The sequence below is a fragment of the Gobio gobio genome (assembly GCF_949357685.1).
Source record: "Gobio gobio genome assembly, chromosome: 10".
Lineage (NCBI taxonomy): Eukaryota > Metazoa > Chordata > Actinopteri > Cypriniformes > Gobionidae > Gobio > Gobio gobio.
Window position 1 is genome coordinate 41569774 of NC_137116.1, and position 25770 is coordinate 41595543.

The 25770-nt window shown below is 39.7% G+C and overlaps 2 protein-coding genes across 4 annotated transcripts; one reads left to right on the plus strand and one right to left on the minus strand.

Moving 5' to 3' along the window:
• The first annotated feature begins 628 nt into the window (after positions 1–628).
• On the plus strand, positions 629–9069 carry LOC307132733 (properdin-like). 2 transcript variants are annotated; one of them, XM_079827257.1, is made up of 13 exons: positions 629–829; positions 1012–1094; positions 1404–1489; positions 1665–1782; positions 2086–2224; positions 4885–5051; positions 5138–5308; positions 5381–5575; positions 5658–5831; positions 8052–8243; positions 8350–8461; positions 8612–8720; positions 8816–9069. In XM_079827257.1, the coding sequence occupies exons 4-13, from the start codon at positions 1728–1730 to the stop codon at positions 8837–8839; spliced, it is 1338 nt and encodes a 445-aa protein (XP_079683383.1). In that variant the 5' UTR covers positions 629–829; positions 1012–1094; positions 1404–1489; positions 1665–1727; the 3' UTR covers positions 8840–9069. The 2 variants fall into 2 exon arrangements, with proteins under 2 accessions (XP_079683383.1, XP_079683384.1); XM_079827258.1 differs by having other exon boundaries at positions 704–829; positions 1649–1782.
• A 2449-nt stretch (positions 9070–11518) lies between these two features.
• Positions 11519–25410, minus strand: tbc1d25 (TBC1 domain family, member 25). Of its 2 annotated transcripts, XM_079827231.1 has the most exons (8): positions 25224–25397; positions 24436–24589; positions 22315–22424; positions 22025–22179; positions 19335–19459; positions 16062–16250; positions 14718–14993; positions 11519–14632 (listed from the first exon to the last, which is right to left on the minus strand). In XM_079827231.1, the coding sequence occupies exons 4-8, from the start codon at positions 22047–22049 to the stop codon at positions 12920–12922; spliced, it is 2328 nt and encodes a 775-aa protein (XP_079683357.1). In that variant the 5' UTR covers positions 22050–22179; positions 22315–22424; positions 24436–24589; positions 25224–25397; the 3' UTR covers positions 11519–12919. The 2 variants fall into 2 exon arrangements, with proteins under 2 accessions (XP_079683357.1, XP_079683356.1); XM_079827230.1 differs by lacking the exon at positions 24436–24589 and having other exon boundaries at positions 25224–25410.
• Positions 25411–25770: the final 360 nt, after the last annotated feature.

Genomic DNA, 25770 nt, shown 5'->3' on the forward strand with positions numbered 1-25770 from the left:
AATGACCTTGTGAGTTCCAAAGTGCTCCTGTAGATGGGGCCATTACAGGAGTCTAAAAGAGATGGGCTTAGAGGGACTAAACATGATGCATCAAAAGTAGCTGAATGTCTGTCCATGCTGTTCGTTCCATACAATCAAACAGCAGTGATATAGATAGATAGAATAGAAACACAAAGTTGTTCATTTATAATCTTCTTGTCTTCTGTTTTGTTTTTGTTTTATAATCGTGTCTTCGGTTTTCACCTCAAAGATGACAAAGCATTTGACGACCACTAAAGTTTCTGTGTTCGGTTTTTGCCTTATATGGGTTTGAGACTGCTGCACTTCCAGTTGAAGCTATTCCAACAAAGTTCTTGCTTGTTTTTTTTGGGATGGGGTTTACACAATGCGAGTTTAATGGAGCCAAGGCTACCTACACTTCAAAAATCATAATCACGTAAACAATACATAAACATGATTAAATAAACAAATTAGCTCAAACAATTAACGCCATGTCATGCAGTGGCTGAATGGTATGTGTAGCTACTTTGTGAGTGACAGGCGTTCCAATTCGGCAGAAATTTGTGGCCATTTCAAACTATATGTAGATATTTTAGTGCATATGACCGCTAAGAACACATGTGATTGCACAATGCATAGAAAAAATGCTTGCGCAATATGCAGCTCAGAAAAACCTCTAAGCTTTCATTTGGTGTAGCCCTTTTCCTTTGTTTTTGTTTTTTTGGCTGCGGTTTGTTCTCGAATCATTCTTCTGCACTTTGAGAGGAAAACGGAGGAAAAAGTCTGCCTTTCCCAAAATAATCAGATTCATTGCAATCATTAGCCTATAGTAAGCTATAAAACTGGGAAAACTTTTATTAGAGTGCAAAATGTCTAAATATATAGGCTACTAAGCCAAAAAAAAAAAAGTTTTGACAGATAACTTAATTTGGTTTTTTTTTTTAATTATCTTTGACATTTGCTATTTAGCCTACCCTATAATAATCATAAATGCAAATTGACTTTTTTGAGGTAAGCGGAGGTCTTGAGAAGTTCTTGACCGATCACCCCCTTCCAGCAACCCCGACAAAAACCTGCACTGATCGCGTAAAGGAGTAAGTAGGCTATATATTTGCGTTCAAACTTTGAATTTTTGACTTGATTTCAGTATTATGCAGCAGTTAGCCAAATATTGTTTGGCTATATGCATGTTTTTGTATTGTGGGATACATCATATTTGAAGAAACAGACACCCTTTACACAACAGCTGGGCTGAAATGCAGAAGGGGTGGAACAAACTAGCCTACTTTAATTCTTTTACATAGCTACCAGTGATAAATGCTGATGAATCTGCAAAATCATATTCGAATAAGGGAAGCAGGTTAAGCAGTTTCACAATTAATAATTCCTGTTTTCGTAAACAGCTATCTAAGATATTTGAAAGTCACTCTGAGGCAGGGCGAAACAAACCACTCGCCTCTTGAACTACCACAAGAAATGGAAGTGTGAGGTAAGTGGTTCAAAATGAAATAGCTTAAAATAGTGAATTTATCATGTAGGCTATGAACTTAACATTCGAACCTTTAATGATTGGTTTGATCAACGCTATGAATCAAAAACCCACACTCATATTTGTTTGCAGTTTCTTTGACTAGTCATATTATTACAGTGTATTTTACTCACAGGCTTCGTTGAATCCAACTTACAAGACTTTCAGAATCAAGAATTTCTGTCACTCTGCTTCAGCCATGAATCTGATCTTGTGGGGGATTGTGCTCCTCGGGATTTATGTCCAGCAATCAGGTTTGAAAGAATTTTGTGACAAAATAGCCTCATATTTAATCAAATGAATATTAAGAATTAGGCTAGTATCTCAAATGTATTGAATATCGAACTCAAATGTGTCAGGGATTACATTTTAATTACGAGTCAGAAACTAAAGGTGAGTTATACCTTTATTGTTTTTGTGAATCATAATCAAAATGTAATCACTGAAACAACTGATTCATGCTCATTATTTGAATATAATACATTGTGCCATAACAGATACCAGACATTATATATATAAGCATTTAACTCATTCATTAATGTGGTGTCTTTCTGAAGTTTCACAGAAAGTGCAGTGTTATTCAGAATTTTCCTCTGGGAAATGTAATGATCTGTTGGGTGAGGTTGAAAAAAACGACTGTTGCATGAACCCCAACTACGGCTACACAGAAGCAGATGGAGTGTGTATGTACTGTGGGTAAGTTTCCCTGATGTGATGTAATGTTCATGTTCAAAATCCTATTCATCCAACTTCAGATGACGATTTTAAGATGGGAGAACTGTTTCCTAGCATCACTAATTTGCATACATTTTAAGATTAAATAAATATTAAAGTTGACATAAATGATAATTCACCCTATCAATTTTGTAAATGCATGTTATTGTTAACGATTCATCCATGTTTGTTTCATTTATGTTTTCAATTTATTTTACAATTGTTTTGGATGTTTAATCACACTGTCATAACTGTCTTCCAGTGAATAACACAGCCTTCCCTCTATTGACATATCCCGATCATTTAGTTCTGTATCATTTAGTCCACTTAATCCCAGCTCATTCGCAATGAACTGTAAGCTTGCATCTTAAAATCCAATCAACAACCGATGCATAGAACCACATCTTTTTTGATAATCCGTTACTCTTGAACGTATGTCACAACACTGCAAAGATCTGTTGCTACTTCTGTTTCATCACAACTTAAAATGATGCAATGTTAATATTCTTTTCTGAGGAAATCTTTTTAAATCGTAATGCACTTTTTATGGAAAAATATTGGAGACTGTTTACAATTTCACCTTTGTGCTTAAAGTCAGCATGAAACGGAAGTTGTGATAGTATTTTTCTCGCTATTGTGAGTGACCTACATTCAAGTGAAACGGCTTCTCAAACAAGAAAAAATGTAGGGTGGGACTTAATTTTGTCCATTGGAAAGTGATTGGATCATTGCAATGCTGCGTTTGGCTATTGCTGTGATCTCATGTGAGTGACAAATTGTCCCGCTCTCACGCCAGTAAACACTTCATCAGAGAAGAGAAATGTCGCTGCAAAATAGGGTTGGGTATTGTTTGGTTTTTTTTCGATACCGGTGCCAAACCGATACTTTTAAAACGGTACCGGTGCCTAAACGGTGCCTGAACCGATACACCACAAAACGAGGTGGATGAGACTAAAGAATGGCATTTTATTGTTTTTTTTATTTTTATTATTTAAATTTAACAATTTATTACAAGTTTAAAGTATACTTAAATAAATAAATACAAACCAAACTTACTTAACAAATTCACAGTAAAACTAAAGCCACCTAACCCAACTACAACAGGCCTAATTTAACTCTAAAAAACAGTTACAGTAATAACAGCAGTCGTCTGTATTCTTGGTGTGCTACAAACCAGCTTCAAGCTTCAGCTTTTTTTTGCAGAAATATGACCATATTCTCTGGCTAAATATTTTAGAACGCATCGCCTTATTGTTTCCATGGCGGCGTCGTGCTTCTCACATGACACACAGCTGCCACAATAGCGCTGTAGGCCTATGACAGCTCAGCTGTATGGGATTTATTTAGTTTTTTCTTTTTTATTCAAAATATTCACAAACTTGCTAACTATGTCATGAACTACCTGATTATTCTGATTTTCAAATATGTGTGAGTGCATGTGTGTTAGTGGATACTGCGCGATGGGCGGCGCCATGTTTGCGCCTCAGAGAATCGTATCTGTCGGATTTACATCACGTAAATTCATTCATGTCTCACGAAATACATGAAAGTAAGTGACCAGTGAACTGGGAGAAGAATAGAGTAAACGATATATAGTTACTATATAATGTGTATCTGATATGAATAAAACACGTGGTCAAGTTATAACTGTCTGAAAGGATTGTTTTTGCCGCTTCATTAGACAATGAGCATTTAAATGTATAGAACCTAAAATAAACATTATGTGGTTGAAAACACTGAATAGTTGTGATATGTGACGAGCGCTGAGTGTCGCGCGAAAGCATGTTTGAATTTAAGTGGCACCAAAATGAGGCACCGAAATCTGCGTTCTGATTCGGTCCGGTACATACCGGTTATCACCAGGTTCGGTACCCAACCCTACTGCAAAAGGAAGAGGAATATATTGTGATTAAAGATTACTAGTGTACATGAAAAAAAAAAAAAAAAAAACGCACAGATAAATCATTTATAATAAATACTGCAATATGATGTTTTATTAAAAAAGTTTGGGAGGAGCACTTTCAGATAATTAAACCCAAATAAACACGAGTGGAGCACGTTTAGTTAATCAACTCAATTAATGAGACAAAAGGTACATATACACAGCGCCGCCGCTCCCACCACGCGCATCATGCAGGGCATCAAGTGCTGAGGGGGCACCAAAAGATGACCCATCCAACACCATTCCCCAAATCCCCAACCCTCCCCCCGCGCTCAGCTCTACAAAGTCGCGACCGCCGGTATTGCGGGCACCATAAAGTAATTACGCATAGGGCACCAATACGGCCAGCAACGGGACACATATACAGCAGACTTACCAGCATCCCTCCACCTCCCCATCTCCTCACTTCAATTTAATAATCTCTTATCGGACATCAACACAATCCATAATACAATGCAATCTAGTTCTAGTCTATTTCTATCACATCGGTGGGAATACTCTGGGTTCGGGCCAAAATTCCTCCCCCGGACGGACAGCACCCTCTCTATTTAATTTGATGTAAGAGTGAACTCGTGAAATTCCATAAAATCTCATGGTGATTTAAATCTAACTCTTCAAGCTGCTGAATTATCTGAACCAAAACGAATGAGATCCAATGATGCACATATCCTTAAGAGAAGTCTTGTATGTTGACCTCCAGGCCCCCGGCATGGTCTGAGTGGTCGTCCTGGGGCAAGTGCTCTGTGAGTTGTACAGAAGGAGTAATGCAAAGACGACGCTCTTGTTACGGAACTGGCAATTGCTCAGACCCTGAGGAACTAGGAACTGTTCAAACTAAACCATGTGGGGAAAATGTCTGCTGCCCAGGTAAAAAGAACATTAAGTAATTGTTACATTTAGACTTAAAGGTTTCTGTGAGTTTTCTCATATTTGCTTACATTTGTGTTGTCCAGTGGAAGGTGGCTGGTCAGAGTGGGGGAAATGGCAGCCATGTTCAGTCACATGTGAGAAGGGACAAAAAAAAAGGCAAAGAACCTGCACTAACCCGGTTCCACAATGTGGGGGCTCCTGTAGCGGTGAAGAGGAAGAAACCACCTCTTGCACCACTGAAATAATCTGTCCGAGTATGTATAGTTTTCTTTTTTTATTTACTGTAGGTACGGAAAATTAAGAACATGATGTAATTTGATATATAGCTCATGGCGGGTGGTCCGCTTGGGGAAGCTGGGGTCCCTGTCCAAGTACTTGCATTGTTGAAGGACATAACACTCCGAAAGAACTTCGCAAAAGGACGTGCACCAACCCCACTCCATCCACGGTTCCACGTGGCAGAGATTGCGCGGACTCTGACACAGACACCCGCCCATGCAGCGGACTACCTTTCTGCCCAGGTAACACACTTTGCTTTCTTCTACAAAACTGCCAAAAAGACAAGAATTGTAGAAACCAGAGCTTTATATCTTTACTCCACAGTTAATGGAAACTGGGGAGCTTGGTCAGGTTTCACACCCTGCTCTGTGACGTGTGGAGTGGGTCAGCAGAAACATATACGCTTGTGTGATTCTCCTACACCCAAACATGGTGGCAAACAGTGTCAAGGTGAAGAGCAAAAAAAGGGTGTCTGCACCATTCCTGTCCCCTGTCCAGGTAAGTGGTGTGACACAATGAAATGTTTATCTCAATGAACAAAAATAGCATGTATGATAATACAGGCATACAAATTGATTGCTTAAAGGGATAGTTCACTCAAAAAATGGAAATTCTGTAACGTATTACTCACTTTCATGTCGTTCCAAACCCATAAGACTATTGTTTATCTTTGGAACACAAATGAAGATGTTGGTAATGAAATCCGAGAGATTTTTGTCCCCTTATTCAAAGTTTATTCACCCAAAACTGATGCTTTAAATTAAAATGTTCATTAAGAGATTGTAAAATCGTAAAATAAATCCATATCAGGTCAGGCATAACATTATGACCTAATATTGTGTTGGTCCCCCTTTTGCTGCCAAAACAGCCCTGACCCGTCAACGCATGGACTCCACTAGACCCCTTAAGGTGTGCTGTGGTATCTGGCACCAAGATGTTAGCAGCAGATCCTTTAAGTCCTGTAAATTGTGAGGTGGGGCCTCCATGGATCGGACTTGTTTGTTCAGCAGCACATCCCACAGATGCTCGATTGGATTGAGATCTGGGGAATTTAGAGGCCAAGTCCATTCCTGAACCAGTTTTGCTTTGTGGACAGGGTGCATTATCCTGCTGAAAGAGGCCACAGCCACTAGGGAATAACGTTTCCATGAAAGGGTGTACATGGTCTGCAACAATGCTTAGGTAGGTGATACGTGTCAAAGTAAAATCCACATTTCCCAGCAGAACATTGCCCAAAGCATCACACTTCCTCCGCCGGCTTGCCTTCTTCCCAAAGTGCATCCTGGTGCCATGTGTTCCCCAGGTAAGCGAGGCACAGTGTGTCCACTGTTGGCGCTTTCGGCGGTGGACAGGGGTTAGCATGGGCACCCTGACTGGTCTGTGGCTGTGCAGCCCCATACACAACAAACTACAATGCACTGTGTATTCTGACACCTTTCTATCAGAACCAGCATTAACTTTTTGGGCAAATTGAGCTACAGCAGCTCATCTGTTTGATCGGACCTCACGGGCCAGCCTTCGCTCCCCATGTGCATCAATGGCTGTGTTGACCCTGTTGCCGGTTCACCACTGTTCCTTTCTTGGACCACTTTTGATAGATACTGACCACTGCAGACCGGGAACTAAGAACATAAGAGCTGCAGTTTTGGGGATGCTCTGACATCTAGCCATCAAAATTTGGCCCTTGTCAAACTCGCTCAAATCCTTACGCTTGCCCATTTGTCCTGCTTCTAACACATCAACTTTGAGGATAAAATATTCACTTTCTGCCTAATATATCCCACCCACTAACAGGTGCTGTGATGAAGAGATAATCAGTGTTATTCACTTCACCTCATAATGTTATGCCTGATCGGTGTGCGTGTATGTATGTGTGTGTATATATATATATATATATATATATATATATATATATATATATATATATATATATATATATATATATATATATATATATATATATATATATATATATATATATATATGTATGTATGTGTGTTTTATACATTCCCAAAGTTTATATTTCTCCATTAGGCCACCTGATGGGGTTTTGGTTTCCTTGCCACTGTTGCCTCTGGCTTGGCTTGCTCAGTTGGGGACACTAAATTTAACAAAATTTTTCTTAATTTTTTCAACTAAATATCCAAATAAATCTAATTATTAAACTAAATTAACCATATAAACTAAATTACTGATCTAATTACTGATCTAAAGCCCACACTGTCACTGTATGATAATTGAAATGAACTGATGACGTCACCGTTTTCTCCGGAATGGCTATACAGCGGAATACAATTCTGTTACATTGTTTTGCTGTTTAACACTGTAAAGCTGCTTTGAAACAATCTGCATTGTTAAAAGCGCTATATAAATAAAGTTGACTTGACTTGACTTAAACATTATCAGGTTTGTTCTCACGCATCAAGCAGTTCCGGTTGAGCTTCTGTTTTTATTTGCTAATGCTGATCATGTCTCTTCAGAAAACTTGAGGATTAAACAATCAATTCATATGGATTTATTTTACAATCTCTTTATGAATGTTTTGAAGCGTCAGAGTTTTGGGTGAATAGACTTTCAATGGTGAGAGAAATTTCACATTTCACATGATTTCATTAAAAATGTCTTCATTTGTGTTTTGACGATGAACTAGCCATTTAACTTAGCTGAATAAATTATACTTTAACTTGGCAACATTTTTCTCTCTTCTCTCTCTGTCAGTACATGGGATGTGGAGTGAATGGGGTGAGTGGGGTCAATGTAGGAAAAAATCCACTAAAGAAATCACATGTCGAACCAGGGAAGGAAAACGAAGGAGAGAGAGGGACTGTGAATACAGGAAACACGAGGGAAACTTCTGTGTAGGAGAGATTGTTGATCACGGCAGCTGCTATGACATTGAAGGCTGTAGAAGTGAGTGCAAATATTTATTTTTTTTTCAGTTGAAAGCTACATAAATACAAATCATGCTCCTTTTTTTATTGTTTAGCATCAAATAACACTCTATAACTATTTTCAGTGGAAGGTGTTTTGTCAGAGTGGAGCGAGTGGAGTTATTGCAAACCTAACTGTGGGCCAGACTCTGCACAAACAAGAGAAAGAAAGTGTGTTCCTGACATCTCTCAATACAGGTAGGGGAAAACATATCATGCTACTAAATGAAAGAGAATTTTGTCTATAAAAAATCATATACGGGTGCGATTCCATTACATGCATACTGTCGGTTGTGCATTGTTTCACAATCAGTGTACATATAATTTGGTTTTCTTTATCTCCCATAGTTCCAAAGACATTGGTATGTTCTCAGGGAAGCCAAAATTGAATTGTAAGGATTTGAAGAAAGAAACCAATATCAGGCCGTGTAAAAATGTTCCTGAGTGCAAGGATGAGGTTGTAATATTATGCTCGAAGCATATGTATATTAATTTTAGCTAATTAAAGGGAATACATTTTAATTTTAACAACATATTCTCACTGTTATCAAGGTGATTGAGCAGAGTCCAGAGTAGCTGTTGAAGACAAGAGGACCAGTGACGCTGTACACACTAACCTCACCTCAACAAGAAACTCGTGATTGATTGCTGATTAATGCACACTTCTGTAAACTCTGCTTTTCTGCTACAATAAAGTATTGAAGTAATGCAACATCATGTATGTAATAAAATGATTGATTGCTGATTAATGCACCCTTCTGTAAACTCTTCTTTGCTTCCACAATAAAGTATTAAATGCAATAGCATGTAGTGTATGTGTTAATGCTTGGACGTTATGCTTATAAACTTTACTACTACTTAATTGAACTAAGAAAAGATGCGAGCCAGCCAGGAGTCGAACCTAGAATCTTCTGATCCGTAGTCAGACGCGTTATCCATTGCGCCACTGGCCCGACGACTGTCTCGAAACCACGTGACTCTATGTAGTATGACTATAAGCTCATGTCTCATTTTGAAGGCTGTTGCGCCCTCATGTGGACGGATTTGTCGGACGTAAACATTTTTGAGGCTGACTCATTCCAGAAAAGTACGCATTACATTAAAAAAAAAGTTACAATAATTTATGCTCATAAGGAATACAATAAAATTTTATAATGGTTACTTTTCTGAAATAAGACATCCTCGATGACATAAGCGGCCGAAAATGCGACCACAGGAGGGCGCAGCAGCCTTCGAAATGAGACAGCGACTTACATTGGTGGTCTTTATCAAGTCCTTATGGAGAGGTTTCAAAAAGCACGAAAGTGTGTAAATGCAAGCCGTTGTTTTTTTTGGTGGACTTAGACTATCCCTTCAAAATAATTTGGTAGATCGCAATTTAATTCAAATGGTTGTCAGAGCTTTCTCTGAGAGTTATACTATCTTGTTGTACGTCGCTGTTATGTACACAACAAAATGTATACGTATTTAAAATTTAAATAGCTATAGTTACAGGAAAACTTCATAAAATAATTATACCATCTGCCGAAATAGCTCAGTTGGGAGAGCGTTAGACTGAAGATCTAAAGGTCCCTGGTTCGATCCCGGGTTTCGGCATTTTGATACAAAACTAATACTTTTAAGGCCCACGAGCCATAACTACTTTAAAAAGACTGAAACAAATCCTGTCTTGAGCATTGAAATTATCTACATGATACATAGTACCAGTACCTTGTAAATTAAACTAAACGCAATTTAAATGGATGGAGAGAATATCGCACGTGTGCTTTAAGACGCCATGCCACCTGTAAATCGTGGTTATTCTTGGTTATGACAGCCAATTACGTTCCCGGCTGCAACCAAGAATCTATGCAATGGCCAATCGGCGCTCGTATAGCTACCATGATTCTCCCTAGTAACAACCGGAGCCATAGAAATATTTTTTTTCAACGACTCTGATAACAACCATAGACTGTAAAAGCTAACAACTAAGAATTGACCAATCAACGTTAAGAGCCCCCGGAGACGGATTACGGCTGGAGAGAAGAATCTGCCAGAATTTAAATTACACATTACTTGAGCTAACTTCCATTTTAACATCTACATACGCCATATATGCGCATATTATAAACCCCGCCTTAATTTCACATTATAGGGTGATTGGGACACTTTTTTCTATTCAGATGGAAAGTGTCCCAATCACTCTTAATTCACCCTACACGTTTCCGTAGTGTAGCAGAGGTGATCACGTTCGCCTCACGCGCTGGTAGAAACCGGGCGAAAACACATTTATTTTACACGAACCTAAAAATAATATTTAACCACATTTACCCTATAGGAGAGATGGTTGAGAACATAAAATCAATTTCTCTACTAGTACGAAAGTAATGTTAGAATCCCTCAAGCCAATATATATTGTGATTGAACTTTTGCACAATGTTGGAAATGGTATGATCAAAGATGCTTAGGTCACACAATTCCATTAGAAAAACTGAAACACTGTTGAACATGCAAAAGTAAACCACAGACATTACATAATAGCTGCCAAGATTTTTGCTTTTAAAGATACATTAAATCAGTTATTACATCAAACCAATAATGCTTCCAAGATGTACCATTTTCCTGGCAGTTTGAATTACAGATAAGTGCTTTTCAAGCCCGGTTCTAGAGACCCTCCACCACCACTGCACAACTGCCCTTATCTAACATACCTGATTAAACTCATCAGCTGATTTAGTAGAGACTGCAAGACCAGAAATGGCTGTGTCCAATGTCCGAAATGTGCACCCAAGACAGGATAAGAAGCACTGAAATAGATAACATGTCACTAACAAGCATTATGAAAATCTACACATTCCTTTCAGCACAAGATGCTCATATTACTTATGGCACTAAAGCAACAAACACAGCAATAATTCACTCATTACTAACTAAAAACTAATGTTCATGCCTAAACAGGTACTTTGTGTCTTCCAAATCAAGACGCTATGACATATCTACTTGTGCAATTTAGTCTGGAAAGCAGTACGTTTTGGAAATCACTGATGGAAAAATCTACCTCTGCTGTGTTGTGGAACATGGTAGCTACTAGTCATTGGCTGGTTCACCAGGTCATTTTGCTGGCCCAAGACGATCTACCAGCTTGGACCTGCTAGAAACCTGCTACTATGTACCAAAATTAAGAGAAAATATCCAGCCGGGGATAGTGTTTACATGTTCTGTGTGTAATGGTTTCAACATTGTTTGCTTTATGAAAGAATGATCATTGATCAATCAATATTCAGTGAATTTATTGTACAAATAGGAGTATTGCAAGCATTCAATCTAGCAAGTCTCTCCACAGGTATGAGTAAAATACTATCATATAGAACCAAATCTAAATCAGAGAAACATACATACATGTTGTATACATAACGGTGATGAACAGGACTCATAACTGTTCCACTTTCCAGGAAAATCCTTTTTTAGTCCATGTGCAGGTTTATTTTAGCACTTAGAAAAAAGGAAAAGAACACTTGGTATTAAGACATAAAGAATGAGTCTACAAGGTCTCCGATGAAAAGCATTCTTCTAAAGGCATTAAACACTTTTGTAATACTCTGTGATTAAAAAAAGAGAAAAAAGCAGGGATCCTTGATTGTTGCCTCGTTATGGCAATGGATGAACAGACAAACCTTTGGTGGAAGATGGTCGAAAGCACTGAAATTATATTTACACACAGAAAAGAGAGAGACAAAAATGGCTAATTCAGTGTAATGAGGCACTTCTCCAACAAAGGCGAGGATAAGTGACACCAAATTACCAGCCATTCTCCATGTTGATCTTAGTAGGAGTGGTGCTTTACCGAAACATCCACTGCATGTAGAAATACAGCTTAGAGGTCAAATAGCTGTTGTACACTAAAGAGAAGAGGAGAGCTCTATTAATAGTTCAGAGATTCATTCAAGATTGGGGCTGAATGTAGGCTATTCTACAACTTAAGGTTTCACATTGGTGGGATACAGGATAATGCATCAGCACCTTCATCTCTGCTCAAATGTTTTGTACAAATAAAAGTCAAGGCTTAAGGTTCTCATAAAGCACAAATGACAAATATCAGCATACCAAATACACGTTTGCTGCTGGCAATGTCAAACAAATTCATTAATAGATTTCCAAGGGCGTCTCAAAAGCTTTACTTGGGTAAACATTCTCCTCCCTACAACAACAGAGCCACAATAACCTTAGAAGAGGCTTATTCAACCCTTTTCATCCAAAATTACGATTGCACACAGAGAAATAAATAACAGTAAAATCTTGTTGCTTTGTCTCAGGTAAGTGAGGATACTCTAACAGGGGTTTTACGTGCCCATAGTGTGCCTTTTTAAAGTGTTATTTACAAAGTGAAATGAGACACAAACTGGCCTGCCCTTTAAAAGGACAATCAATAAAGTGCAATTAAAAAAAGATACAGTACAACGAAAGGGGCTTCACTTGGAAGGTTGGATAAGGCAAAAAAAGAAAAAGAGAAAGTCACTAAGCTTTGGTTGCCAACATAAAAAAAAACAAGCTCCATAAAGCGCATGTAAAGCACAAAGGTAAGCTGTGTCTCGGCATGGTACAGAAAAACTTGCTTCTGGGTCCATTTGTGGTCCGGAGCTGGTTTCTGGAGCTGATCTACTAATTACTTGAACAGAATCAAGAAGCGGATGGAGAGAGGGCAATGGGTGTTGTTGGAGAGGGAATGGTATTGGCCAGATTATAGGTTGAATTCGGGAAGGCACCCGGAGAGGGCTGTACATTGAGGAAAGGGGGCCTAGTGGTGGGTGTTTGGGGGGATGTCTCCGCTGTGACTGGGGAGTCCAAGCTGACTTCATCCCCTTCCTCGGAGTCCCATACTTCACTCTGCAGGTAGTCTGCGAAGAGGGCCTTAGCTCGCTGCAGAATACGCCCGAGGTTGTGGCGACGGACCAGGCGGTCAAAGTGCATGGCCAGCTCATTGTAATCTAGGCTGTTTTTGACAATGTGGTCACGGTGTTCCAGCAGGATAGAAAGGCAAAGGAAAAGCATGAAGGGATTCCCTTTCCCGAACTCTTGCGGAGGGGGAAGCGAGCAGGGTTTAACTCCACCTCCTTCTGGTTTGTTTGAGTTTGGAGAGGTTAAGCCAGACCCAGTGGGTCTACATGGCGAGGGGAGATTGCTGGAGAATGCTTTGGGCAAAGACGGGGACTTGCTGAAAGATAAAACGGGCGAAGAGAGAAGTGAACGATTGTAACCCTGTGAAGGAGATGCCAGTAAAGATTTCCCTGCGACCACTGATGGGGACTGAGACCCAGTTCCGTTTATTACACCTTGTGAGGACATGGATCCCCCAGAAGGTTTATCAGGAGACACAGCTTTGTCCCCACTAGAAGAAGAGGATGTGCATTTTGACAGGGCATCAGGAGATGCCGTTCTCCAACTGGTGGCAGAATTAGATGCTTCCAGTGACTGATTGGAGCTACTTTTCCAATTGGGTAGACAGGACGGAAGAGATGATGCTGGGGAGGCAGCCTGACCATTGGGGGAGTCTCTCTGTCCTGGAGATGATGGCGTATGATCACAAATAAGAGGTTCCTGCTCTCCAGGGTCCTCCTCACTTTCCTCTGTGGACTGGCGGACTGAGAATTGCAACGTAGAGTGTGCAGACTGAAACTGTACGGGAGATAAAGTGGGATCGGAGCAATCATTCTCATTCATCTCAAAGCTGTCCTCGGTACGCCCACTATAATACTTGAATTCCCCAAAACTGGCCTGTTTTTCAAACGAAGGAGCCGGAGCTGTGACATTATTCTTGACCATGTCATCTACACCGTACTCTCCTTCGCCTTCCTTCCGTTGCCCATTCTCCTCCTCAACGACCAGGGAACGCCCCCCATCTCCCTCTTCTCGAGACGGTCTTAGCATGTGGCGTCTCCTCTGCCTTTCTGTCAGCTTCTCTTCCATCTCCTCCATGTCCACATTCTGATGGACATTCTGTGAGCCGTTGGGCTGATCTGCCTCAAACGCTGGCCCCAGAAGCTCCACCTCTGTCTCAGGAGGATCAGGTGGCAAGGAGCTCCAAGTGACCTCCAGCATTCGCAGGGCATCATCAAAAGCGAATTCACGTTTCAGCTCCAAAAGCAGCCAGCGGTAACAGAAAAACAGATCATCAGCACCTTTCGAGACTAGGTAGGCATAAAACTCGGGGTCTGAATACTGCAGAAGCAATTTGAGATGCTGGAACTTAATGGACATGAGTTGTCCATCAGGGCGGAAATTGCCCTCAAGACGTTTCATAATGCCACAGAAGCAGATAAAGGCATGAGCTTCATTGTCCATGACGGCAAGGATTGGCGAGGCAATGTCGCTCATGCCTTGGCAATAAGACACCTGCGAAAGCAAAAGAGGACAGTTTATATTTCAGAGAAGTAAAGGGACATCCTAGTGTCACCAAAGGGTTGAGACGCACGTTTACCTGTGGGTGTGTAATAGCAAATGTGGTGAGGAGGTCGGTCAAGGCGGTGAGATGTGGGCTGTCCTCTGAACCTGCATAGTAAGGATGTGCTCGGTCCGTTCGAAGAACATCTTTCAGAACATTTCCACGAATGAACTCCAGATCCTCTGAGCTGGCCCGTTCCGTCCATTCACTCTTCAGCTGGTCATACTCTCTTGTCTTCCTCTTCATGTAATCCATTCTCTCCTGCCCTGTCAGACCATCTGGGTACACGTTAAGGAGGTATCGCCAAACAACCTATCATAAAAAAAAATATTGAGATGTACCAGAAAAAAAGTCAGCTAAAATGCAAAGAGGACTGCTATGGAACTCAATAGACATGAGTTGTCTGTAAGGGCGGAAGTTGCCCTCAAGATGTTTATACTGTTACGCCTGAAGACGTATTGCTGTTTTTTTTTTCTTTCCCTGTGTGTAGGCATGTGTATGTGCGTCTCTCTTTCACTTTTTCTCTCACTCTCTCAGGTAGCTCCACCTTAACTTGACATATTAGAGACGTACCCTGGGATTGGCGGACAGGCGCATCCTTTGAAATACGCCGTGGATGCTGACGTGGAAGAGATGATGTTGTTGCCGTGTTGTACTGAGAGAGTGTTATAGTGGTGTCGTTTGCTTGTGTTCTGTAAGTTGTGTATATTCTTTTGCTTGCTACTTTTGTAAAGTGTTCTCATTTTGACTTTTGTCTCTAGTGTTTCCATCCGTTACCGTGTTCATTTCATTTCTTTGTGGCAGTTGTGTTGCCCTTTTTTTGTAAATATCAAACATAGATAATTGTTCCTTTAATACTGTAAGCGGTAGGGGTTGGGTGCCATTTTCATTTATCTTTTCTCTTGTGTTTGGGATATCCAGGGAATTACGTAACTACTGCACTTTATTTATTTTACAGAGTTTATTTAGTTGTAATTGGGTTTAGTTAGTGCCTGTTTTGTTTATTGTTTTGGCCTTGCCCAACTCTGAAGAATTCATTTTGGTTTTTGACGAAACTGAAAGAAAATAAAAAAAAATGAAAGAAAGAAATGGTTGAAACAGGTTTTCAGAAAATTTTATTTAAGTTACCTCCCTGACCCTAGAGCAGGGTCATAACAATACAGTACACACACACACGCGCGTATGATATATGATTTTCTAGCTCTGAATACACATTATGGAGCTTTTAAATAAATACATTACAAAAACGTATAAAAACTTTAACTGAAAAAAGCTAGTCAAAGTAAATGATTATATCACTGTATCTCACAATGACTTAAACATCCCATTCTCACTCTCTCATGGTAGATTAGTTAAATAATGGTAAAGCAGTTTCCTTACCTTGCGTAAAGATGGCTCAACCCCACCATGATATATACGAAGTCTAAGTTCTTCTGGCCGGGTCAGTTGACCTTGGCTGTTCAGGTAACTGTGGAATTCAGTATCACTTAAGGGAGGCTTGAATGGTTTCACCTCCTCCCCATATGACCAACTCAAGGCCTGCTGCACACGCGATAGAGTGCGACCCACCTGAATGTAGAGGTAGGTACATCGTGAGGAAAAGATCAAAGAAATGTTCATCATTTATATAGATTTCTAGCTAAATCGATAATATTACTTGGAAGACAGATGGATTGAAACATTCCTTTCATAAAATATCTGGAATAAGATGCAGCTGCAGCTAAAATGTCAATTCACCTTTCAGTGCTTAATCCTGTTCTGTATACACAGAGATCAGTAATTTTCGGGCAAGGCCATAGCCAGCTATGAGGTCACCGAGGTCCGGACCTCTGTATTTTTCCGAGGTGTATATAATAAATGTTGTGAAATAATTGACAAACACTATATAATTAATAATTCTGTATTAACACTACTTTAGGGCTGCAAGAATATTGACAGCACCAAGATCCTCTCATCTGAGCTGCCTGCAGTCTGTCACTGCTTGTCAATGTCAAAATATTTGAGATGACCAATTAAATTAAAGTAGGCGGGCTTTATGTTCACAGAAGCTGCTAAACGCAAATTCCCATTTTGTGCAACGCTTCAGTAAACGGTGCAATATGTAAGAAGCTAAACTAAACATTTCGTATTTGACAGATGTTTTAGGATAGAAATGTTAAACAACTGACAAAAATAATCAGGCAAACAAATTTTGAATGAAAAAGGACATTAACGAAGGCAATTTCATCAGATTAGGCATAAGATAATGAATGTGTACATACTGTGAATGAATAATAATATTTAATAATCTTATTTACCTAGCGTTTGTAGCCTTCAGTGAATTAACTTGTCTAAGAAAATACAAGCTAAATATCAGTTGACCTATGTTTACTCTCTTTACTGACAGATGAAAAATTAAAAGACCATCAGTCAAAGCTCAGCTTTAGCGAGACAGGGCAAGCGAAGGAGACTGAGAGAAAAAGAAAGATTGAAAGAGTGATGGAAATGAGAGAGTGATGGAAATGAGGAGAGAGCAGGTATGACAAATAATCTTTTGCTCACTAACATGGTTTTGAAAGCTATTTATTATTATTTCTTTTTTTTTGGCCTTCAAACTTCTTAAAATGCTCATATGTAGATCAGAGAAATCAAAATTTTCTCGGGGGTGCAAATTACCCCCCTCAACAACCAATTTTAAACTCTGCCCTCGGCCCTGTTTACGGGAAAAACAATCGAATTGTACAACTGAATTAACTCCCGCAAAAATTCCAGGAGAGAACAACGCTTTTACGAAATTCTACGCAGTGTGTACGGAACCAAACTGAGCAACTAGTTGTTATTTTAACACATCCGAGATGTTTCTCTTCTGTACAGTATGTGCAAGAAAATCACAGGGAAAGAGGTATGAGCCTTGACTCATTCGTGTAGCCAGATCTTGCTAGAAAAATCAGCAAACAAGAACAAGCACATAATAAACATGAATAAATTCAATTTTTTAACACTATATTGAAACACTGAAGGGTGTGGATTCTGAAATCCACTGCCGCTTCAATATACATATATATACATACATACATACATACATACATACATACATACATACATACATATATATATATATATATATATATATATATATATATATATATATATATATATATATATATATATATATATATATATATATATATATATACACATACATACATACATACATACATACATACATACATACATACATACATACATACATATATATATATATATATATCCTAATGAAATGAAGCCTTAATTAATACATATTTAGTTGATCTAAATGATTTCTTCTGGTTTGATTGTTTATTCTTCTTTTAATATATAATCTAAACAACAACACGCTCCTGCCCCTTTATTAACTCCATAAGCCTGATGGCTTTATGAGCCAAGCCCAAACATTATTGACGGTGGTTTGGTTAAAGCGCAAGTGAGTCTTCGGTCACTCTAATATTACTCTGGTCAAAAATTGTGAACACCAAATGAGTTGCTACGGTTACCAATGTGTCAATCATCACTATTTTGGAAATGTTCCGAAAGTTTTGTTCAAGTTGTATTCCATACACACACACAACTAGCCTGGATGCCAGCCGAATTTAGCCCCGCCCACAAAATGTTTTGCTCGGGCAATTCGGTCTGGGCTCGCTCCATAGAGGAGGAATTATGCCCGAACAGAAACTGTTCGGACCAATGAAATTGTCAGGGCGGGCTTTAGACGATGATGGACAGATGATCAACAGTAACGTAATCATCCACGTCATCGAAGGCTCTTGGGTTGAATTTGCTCTTATCCTAAACGGAGAACTTGATCGTATATGCGTTCACCTTTACTATTTCTCTCAGAAACGATGATCGTGTTGGTAAGTACTCTGTGTATCCTTAAATTATTTTATTACTGCCAAAGATCGTTTACACTCATGTTTTTCTTGTAACGTTACTTAATCATGCGTGCGTGCAGACAGGGTTTCCAAGTGTTTTTGCAATGTCGCGCACAATTGCTACTCAAAACGTTTGGTTGGCAAAATATGTTATTTTGGCAAGGTTGCCTGCTAAAATTCGCATTCCTGGGTTTATATAATCACATAATTGGGGTCGCTTCAACCCGCGGACATGGAGAAAAACACGGACTTGGTAACAGTGCAGTTGAGTTCTGTTGACATTTGACAACTAACGTTACGCGTCGCTCCGTTGCTCTGATTGGTTGTAGGTCTATCCAATTGAGGTCTTTCCTGGCTCGGTTGAAACACGCCCCATAATCAAAGGTCAATGGAGCGGTACCAGACTCAAATTCTGACTAGAATTGAGTATGGCCACGCCAGGCTAACACAAAACTATAATTTAGGGGATTCACTCCCGTATTTAAATGCAGTTGTCACTCCAGAAACTTTACAGTGTGTACATGGCCAGTGAAATGCAGAAAATGTTCCCTCTATCCTCAATTTATTTAATCAGTTTGTCAACACAAAAGCTTCTTACAAGAGCAAAAGTGCTTTTGCCTTCAAATATCTAATGCCTTCAATTGTTTGGGGCTAATTGCCATGAATTACAGTATAAATGCAGCAGACCGTGAACCTGACTGAACGCAGTAGACACTGGCTGGTAAAACAGCTGGCTGACAAGGTCAAGAACATCATGAGTAACCTGGGACAGCAGCGACTGTGTGAAGGGAAGCGCAGCAGACGCCAATGACCTCTTCTCTCCCTGCAACTGATCTGAGCCAATCACATCCTTAGGGCTTATGATGTCCCAATCCTCCAAAACAGGACCTTGGGAAGATAAAAAAAAAACAAATCATAAAAAAACTGCATTTAAAACTGGATAAGTCTTAATTAAAGCCACAATATTTTTTTTGCCTGGAATTGGCTTTTATTATACCGCACACGGACACTTCCGCTTTTTCCATTGTCATGCTGTTGAGTGTGTTGAAAGTTATGTTATAATGCTTCTCTGTGCGTTTGCTTGGCGGCTACTATGAGACATTTGTTGCACACTGCAGTAAGCTAGATCGATATTAGGCATGGTAAAAACATGGTACTCATTGTAAATCCTGAAAACGAGATTTAAACAATAAGACTAACTGTGCTGAGCTTTATAATGATTTGTTTTCTGTTGATAAATAGATCCAAACAGTTGCTCACCTGTTTAATAAAACACAAAAATATACAACGATCAGGCATAACATGACAGGTGAAGTGAATAACACTGATTATCTCTACATCACGGCACCTGATACGTGGGTGGGATATATTAGGCAGCAAGTGAACATTTCGCCCTCAAAGTTGATGTGTTAGAAGCAGGAAAAATGTAAGGATGCAAGCGTAAGGATTTGAGGGAGTTTGACAAGGGCCAAATTGTGATGGCTAGACGACTGGGTCAGAGCATCTCCAAAACTGCACCTCTTGTGGGGCGTTCCCGGTCTACAGTGGTCAGTCTCTATCAAAAGTGGTCTGAGAAAGGAACAGTGGTGAACTGGCGACAGGGTCAAGGCTCATTGATGCACATGGGGAGCGAAGGCTGGCCCATGTGGTCTGATCAAACAGACGAGCTACTGTAGCTCAAATTGCTCAAGAAGTTAATGCTGGTTCTGATACAAAGGTGTCAGAATACACAGTGCATCGCAGTTTGTTGTGTATGGGGCTGCATAGCCGCAAACCAGTCAGGGTGTCCATGTTGACCTCTGTCCACCACCAAAAGTGCCAACAGTGTGCAGGTGAGCATCAGAACTGGACCACGGAGCAATGGAAGAAGGTAACCTGGTTTGATGAATCATGTTTTCTTTTACATCACGTGGATGGCCAGGTGCCTGTGCGTCGCTTACCTGGGGAACACTTGGCACCAGGATACACTATGGGAAAAAGGCAAGCCGGCGGACACAGTGTGATGCTTTGGGCAATGTTCTGCTGGGAAACCTTGGGTCCAGCCGTCCATGTGGATGTTACTTTGACACGTACCACCTACCTAAGCATTGTAGCGGACCATGTACAAACTTTCATGGAAACAGTATTCCATGGTGGCTGTGGTCTCTTTCAGCAGGATAATGCACCCTGGCACAAAGCAAAAGTGGTCCAGGAACGGTTTGAGGAGCACAACAATGAGTTTGAGTTGTTGAATTGGCCTCCAAACTCCCCAGATCTCAATCCAATCGAGCATCTGTGGGATGTGTTGAACAAACAAGTAATAATAGTTACATTTATATAGCGCTTTTCTAGGTGCTTTATATGGAAGGGGGGGGGGGGTCTCCTCAACCACCACCAATGTGCAGCATCCACCTGGATGATGCGACGGCAACCATACTGCACCAGAACGCCCACCACACACCAGCTTATGGTGTAGGAGACAGAGTAATAAAGCCAATCATATATGGGGATGATTAGGAGGCCATGATGGACAGAGGGCAATGGGCAAATTTGGCCAGGATGCCAGGGTTACACCCCTACTCTTTTTCGAAGGACATTTTTAATGACCACAGGGAGTCAGGACCTTGGTTTATCGTCTTAACCGAAGGACGGTGCTTGTTACAGTCTAGTGTCCCCATCACTATACCAGGGCGTTAGGACCCACACAGACCACAGGGTGAGCACCCCCTGCTGGCCTCACTATCTGCTGCTAACATCTTGGTGCCAGATACCACAGTACACCTTCAGGAGTCTAGTGGAGTCCATGCCTCGACAGGTCAGGGTTGTTTTGGCAGCAAAAGGGGGACCAACAAAATATTAGAAAATATGTTATGCCTGATCAGTGTATTAAAGCGTCTTTGGTGTTTTTATGGTTTCTACAAAATACTGAAATCGAGGGTAGCGCGGGTATTCTCTGGAATTAAACATTCCTGGAAACATTTGGGATAATAAGTACACATGTCAACAAAATATATAACATTGTTGTAGTTGTTTTTGGATATTTTAATAAATTGTGCCTTTAAAGATCAATGCAAAATCTTTGTAAAATAATTTCCAGTGTCCAATAAAGACACAATGTAGACTCTACAGAATAATGTACTGGAAATATGTACAATTGTCTCAGGAAAATACACTAAATTACAGAATAATCACTTGAATTTCACCCCTTAATTTTTTTTTAAATATATTTTTATACAAGGAAATGCATTCAAAAATACACATAGCTTCAGCATAATCATTTGAATTGAAAGAAATCATCAAAAATAATTTATAAATAGTCTGTTTTTTTATTGATTGATTATTGATTTGTGGATAATGAATGGTTAATTCTGAGATCTCATAAGGGAGACAGAGCAGTCACAGTTTTTCAGGATCTACTGAGATTGACAGACATTTAAGACCCCCCCCGAAGAAGAAAATGTGCAGTTCACTCACTGTCCTCTGATGGTTTGATGTCCATCTTTAGCTGGAGGAAAGGCTTTGCCGCACTGACAAACGCGGCATCTAAATCCCAGTCGGACAGCAGAGACACGTAGACCTCCACACCCCCGCGGTCACGGGACAGGTAGCTTATCCCAAAGTTGCGTTTCCTACAGAAAACCAAAGAAAATAAGACATTAATTTATCTAACAGTGCCATTAAATAACCATAAAAATTGACTCATCAACATTTTTTAAATGGATCTAAATCAGAATTATCACAAAAATAAATATATTTTCACTTACCCATTCAGCTCAAAGGCTCGTATCAGGATATGTTGCAACACCTCTAATGAGGTTATTTGAGGATCAACAGCAAAGGAGCGGAACTCCACCGGTAACACCCCTTCACACTTCTGCAAACAGACAGAAAAACAGAAAGCATTGAGTAGAAGTATGACTATAGAAAGTCAAAGACAATGGGTTACATTCCATATTTTTTATAACACCATTTTGTTATTAATCTTAATGTTTAGGTCCTGAAAGGCGATTCACTATATCCTCTGAAATGCAAATAATCTGATCAGGTGACACATTATTTATTCAGGTGGATTTACTGCCTGTTGAGTCTGTTGATGTTGCAACCAACCGTGGGAAACTGACTGCGGCTGCACAGATTACTTTGAACTTTACCGAAAACATGTGCTATAACACCTCGATCGAAGCACTACAAGGTCATCTGTCCCAAGCAGAACACACTGCAGCACATCTGTCAAGGTTCACACTGAACCTAAAATCATTTATAATTCAAAACTTTGTGATTTAGGTTGCCATCTGACACAACTGACTCTTGAGTACTGGGACAAAACAGGATATGAAACTTATATCTCACAGAATAGTCACAGTGTTATAGTATTATTTATATACTATAATATACATTTTATTTTTCCCCTTACAGTTTGTCTTAGTAATTTTCTGTGCTTTAATTTCCATTTGAGTAATTTCAATACAACTTAAACATTTATTTCAGTAAGTTTTTTCAGCAACATTTCAAATTTGTAGGTTTTCCATCTACATTTTTTTTATTTCAGCTTTATTTCAATTACCGAAAACAAATATTTTTAATGATTTGACCCACTTTATATTAGGTGGCCTTAAAGCTGCACTATGTAACTTTTCCGTCCATTAGAGGTCGCCTATTCAAAACAAAGGTGTAGTTTGATGACGCCACGTTTGAGCGCAGAATCTTGGGACATGTGGTCTTCACCTCACAGCCGGTGGAAAAGAATCGGGCAGAAATCATGTTCATGGATGCGATTATTAACGTTACTGTAGTATGAAGCAGAGCAGGACCTAGTGTTGTGGGAGCTAAGCAAGGCCGATCGAGCGATTGTTAATAAGAAAAGCTGAACACACGCCTCCCGAGCAGCGGGACTGTTATTAAGGCATAGTCGCCGGCGGGACTTTTATTATGCCACAGTCGCCGGTGCCACTTCCGCTTTCCCGGTCATGAGTTTGAGGTAACGCAGCTCTGTTTTTCATATTAGACACATCTGAGTGTGTTGAAAATTATTTTATGTCGTAACTCTGTGTGTTCGCTCAGCGGCTGCTATGACACTTGTTGCACACTACAGTCTGAGTAAAGGAAAGTAAAAACGGAGACAAAAACGGAGGGTAACACAGATATGACGCAATTGACAGGCGACTTCCTCACATGTCCTGGTTCCTTGGTTAAAATAGCAATTTTCTCACGATTTTTGTAATTACATCTGTAATTAAATTTTTAACTACAGTCCACACTTCCCTTACACCTAACCCTACCCTTAAACTTACCCATACCACCACACCTGTCCCTAACTTTACCCGTATCTCGCCTCAATATCAACAAGTCTTTTTCAATACAATATGAACACAATAAGTACATTTTAATTATATTTTGATGAAAGTACATAGTTAAGGCCACCTAATATAAAGTGGAACCAATAGTTTTATTTCACAGTAACAACACTGACTCATTTGGGATCAACACTGTCAAAAGCAACATTAATGTGTCATAAATCTAAAATATAGCATTCACTTCCATGGCATGAACAAAATAATTGAGGCTACATGGTGGTTTCAGACTGATTTGACGCTCCATATATTAAACTGTCACCACAGTCAAACACAGAAAAGTGCTGACATAATTACCATGTTAAGCATTTTTATAGTCCTGCTTATAAAATACAATAGCTTTTTTCCTAATTGTGTGACAGGGTTGACATACAATTATACAACAATTATACAAAAATAAAAGTGGAAGATACATTTTTTTTATTTTTATTTTATTATTGATGTTTTTTAATATCATGTCTGAAGAACCAGTTACGGCAGTTTAGCTCTTTGATTAACTACAAGTTCACTGTGATTAAAATTAAATTCACTGACCTAAATTCTTATGTCCAAAGAGACTTCTTAAAGAAACAGGCCTGCAAAAAACCTCTGTTAAGTTCCATTAAATCATTTATGGTGGTTCTCTAAGGCCTGCATCTGCATGTTGCTTTTCGTATTCATAAAAACAGACTGTACACCTGAGAAATGACTGAAAGACAAGCGAGAGAATACATGGCAGGTTGATCATGTGACACTCATTATTACTGCAACAGTATGACAACGACTAAATTGTACATGATTCAGGTGTATATGTTGAACAATTACGCGACACGAACAACAAAAGATGACTATAACATTAAATTGTAAGATAAATATATTTGTAAACAAAATATAGATATGGATTAAAACATGTTTATTACACATCTTCTATAAGAAGGCACATATCATGTATTGTAAACGAATAATCATGATGCGGTCAGGATGTGTAAACAACTAAGATGACAGCGAAGTAAAAGCGATGGACATGAAGACTAGGGCTGATCAAACGCTCTACGACAGACGCAGACATGTAACCAGACACTGTCTACTGTGCTGGCCTGGCTGGACTACGTGGAATGCAGTGTGTTGTTGTGTTTCCATCCCGCTGTTGCTGTGTGTGTGTGTGTGTGTGTGTGTGTGTGTGTGTGTGTGTGTGTGTGTGTGTGTGTGTGTGTGTGTGTGTGTGTGTGTGTGTGTGTGTGTGTGTGTGTGTGTGTGTGTGTGTGTGTGTGTGTGTGTGTGTGTGTGTGTGTGTGAGATTGGGGTTTCTACCTGCCGCTCGCTCGGTCCCCACAATTTCTCACCTTGACTTTGACACGAACTACCCCCCTCTCCTCCTCAGCCGACATGGTGGGTAGTCCGCTTCGGGGGGTCCCGTTCAGAGATGCGTTATCGTCATCCAGAATAAAAACTGAAAGTAAAATAACAATGGATGCAGGTACTCGATAACCCTCTCTTACAGCCTCGACAGGTTCTATGAAAATTCCGTTAACAAGAGACGCAAAACAACCAGTATCCTGATGACAAGTTTCAAAATAAAAGCCCCGGTACAAGACGGCAAGACGCTTTTGTGTATTAAAAAATTATGTGTAAATGTATTTTATTGTATGATTAATCAGTGCTTCGTCCACTTAGATCAATAATCATGACATAAGAGGATATTACGTTTGCTACTTCCATAGCGAAGGCTCAAGGCTGTCTCGTGACATCGGGCCAGTTTTAAACAACAGGATATGACGCCACATTTGCATTACATCATTGGATTCATGAGGGAAGGAATGATCCATGTGCAAAAAATGTATGTGTGGACAGATGCAGTCATTTTGCCGATATTTAAAAGAAGACAATATT